Source organism: Rhinopithecus bieti, unplaced genomic scaffold (assembly GCF_001698545.2).
Source record: "Rhinopithecus bieti isolate Rb0 unplaced genomic scaffold, ASM169854v2 scaffold_16234, whole genome shotgun sequence".
Classification (NCBI taxonomy): Eukaryota; Metazoa; Chordata; class Mammalia; order Primates; family Cercopithecidae; genus Rhinopithecus; species Rhinopithecus bieti.
Window position 1 is genome coordinate 2,170,556 of NW_016808946.1, and position 1,143 is coordinate 2,171,698.

The 1,143-nt window shown below is 63.4% G+C and overlaps 1 protein-coding gene across 1 annotated transcript in view; it reads right to left on the reverse strand.

Moving 5' to 3' along the window:
- Positions 1-255: 255 nt before the first annotated feature.
- Positions 256-1,143, reverse strand: part of FBXO2 (F-box protein 2) — a 6,644-nt gene continuing 5,756 nt past the window's right edge. The window contains exons 5-6 of the mRNA XM_017888009.1: positions 968-1,106; positions 256-723 (exon numbers count right to left, since the gene is read on the reverse strand). Coding sequence (XP_017743498.1) covers positions 589-723; positions 968-1,106 — 274 coding nt within the window. The 3' untranslated portion in view covers positions 256-588. The remainder of the gene's footprint in view (positions 724-967; positions 1,107-1,143) is intronic.

Genomic DNA, 1,143 nt, shown 5'->3' on the forward strand with positions numbered 1-1,143 from the left:
GGAGGGCAGCCCCTCCAACATGCCCTTTTCTGGCCTCTGGGCAGCTTGGGTGTCAGTCAGGCGCCAGGCTCAGCTCACCCTTCCTTGGTCTCACAATCCCAGCTTTGTCCTGCCTGGCAGGGCCGGGCCCAGCTGGCTCCATACTGGCCCAAGGGCCGCTGGAAACCAGAGCAACTGGAGCCCTACCAAGTATTTTTCCAGGCTATGCCGGGGGCCCTCGGGAGACAGAAAAGGATGGGAAGGGAGCAGCGTTCATCCATTTGTTCATTCATTCGTTCCTTGGACAAATAATATTTATTGAGAGCCCACTTTGTGGCAGGCAGTGTGCTAGATGCAAGGGATTCAGCAGTGGGTCCAGTCCAAGCCCACACCCTCACGGATCTACATTCTAGAAGCCGGCTACCTAAGCAAACCTATGCCAACAAAACTTCTCTCTCCCCGCTCAGGGGCTGGGCTCGGAGCAAGGGACGGGAGGAGGATGTGTGGCTTGGGGAAGGCAAGGACGCTACGGATTAAGTTAAGGCCTGTCTACCCCCGGCCTTTGCCCCTCCAGGCAGCTGGGGGTGGGTGGAGGCAGGGCCGCGCCGCTCAGGGTTCTACCCACACGCTGCTGTTGGTCACCCGAGCCCCGAACCAGCCCTTCCAGTAGACGGAGTCCTGGCCCCCGTGCTCGAAGCGGACGAAGCGGACGCCCGGCCCGTAGTCGGTGAAGGTGTGGGAGATCTGGGGGCGGAGGTAAGAAGAGTCAGCCTCAGAGGTCCTGAGGCCTCCCCTGCCGCCCCACCCCAGCACACCGACCGACCTGCAGCCCCCCCATTCGGTTTCTCGGCAGTATTCAGAGCTCTCTCCACCACCCAATGACTATCTCAGCCCTGCCCAGCCCAGGAGCGCCGCGGGCGGGGTCTCCCTGAGTCACGCCCCTCACGTCCGGGCCCCACCCCTCCGCCCTGGGTTCCCCCAGGCTCACCTCCATCCAGCCCCCGCCGTCACTGTCTTGGGGCACTGCGACCTGCCCGCTGCTGAACTCAGCCAGCACGTCCTCGTGCTCGGACAGTAGCTTCACGGTGAGCTCGTACAGGCAACCAGCGTCACTGCGGCCCGAGTACCTGCTCAGAGGGAGGGAGTGAGGTGGGGGGCGGGGGG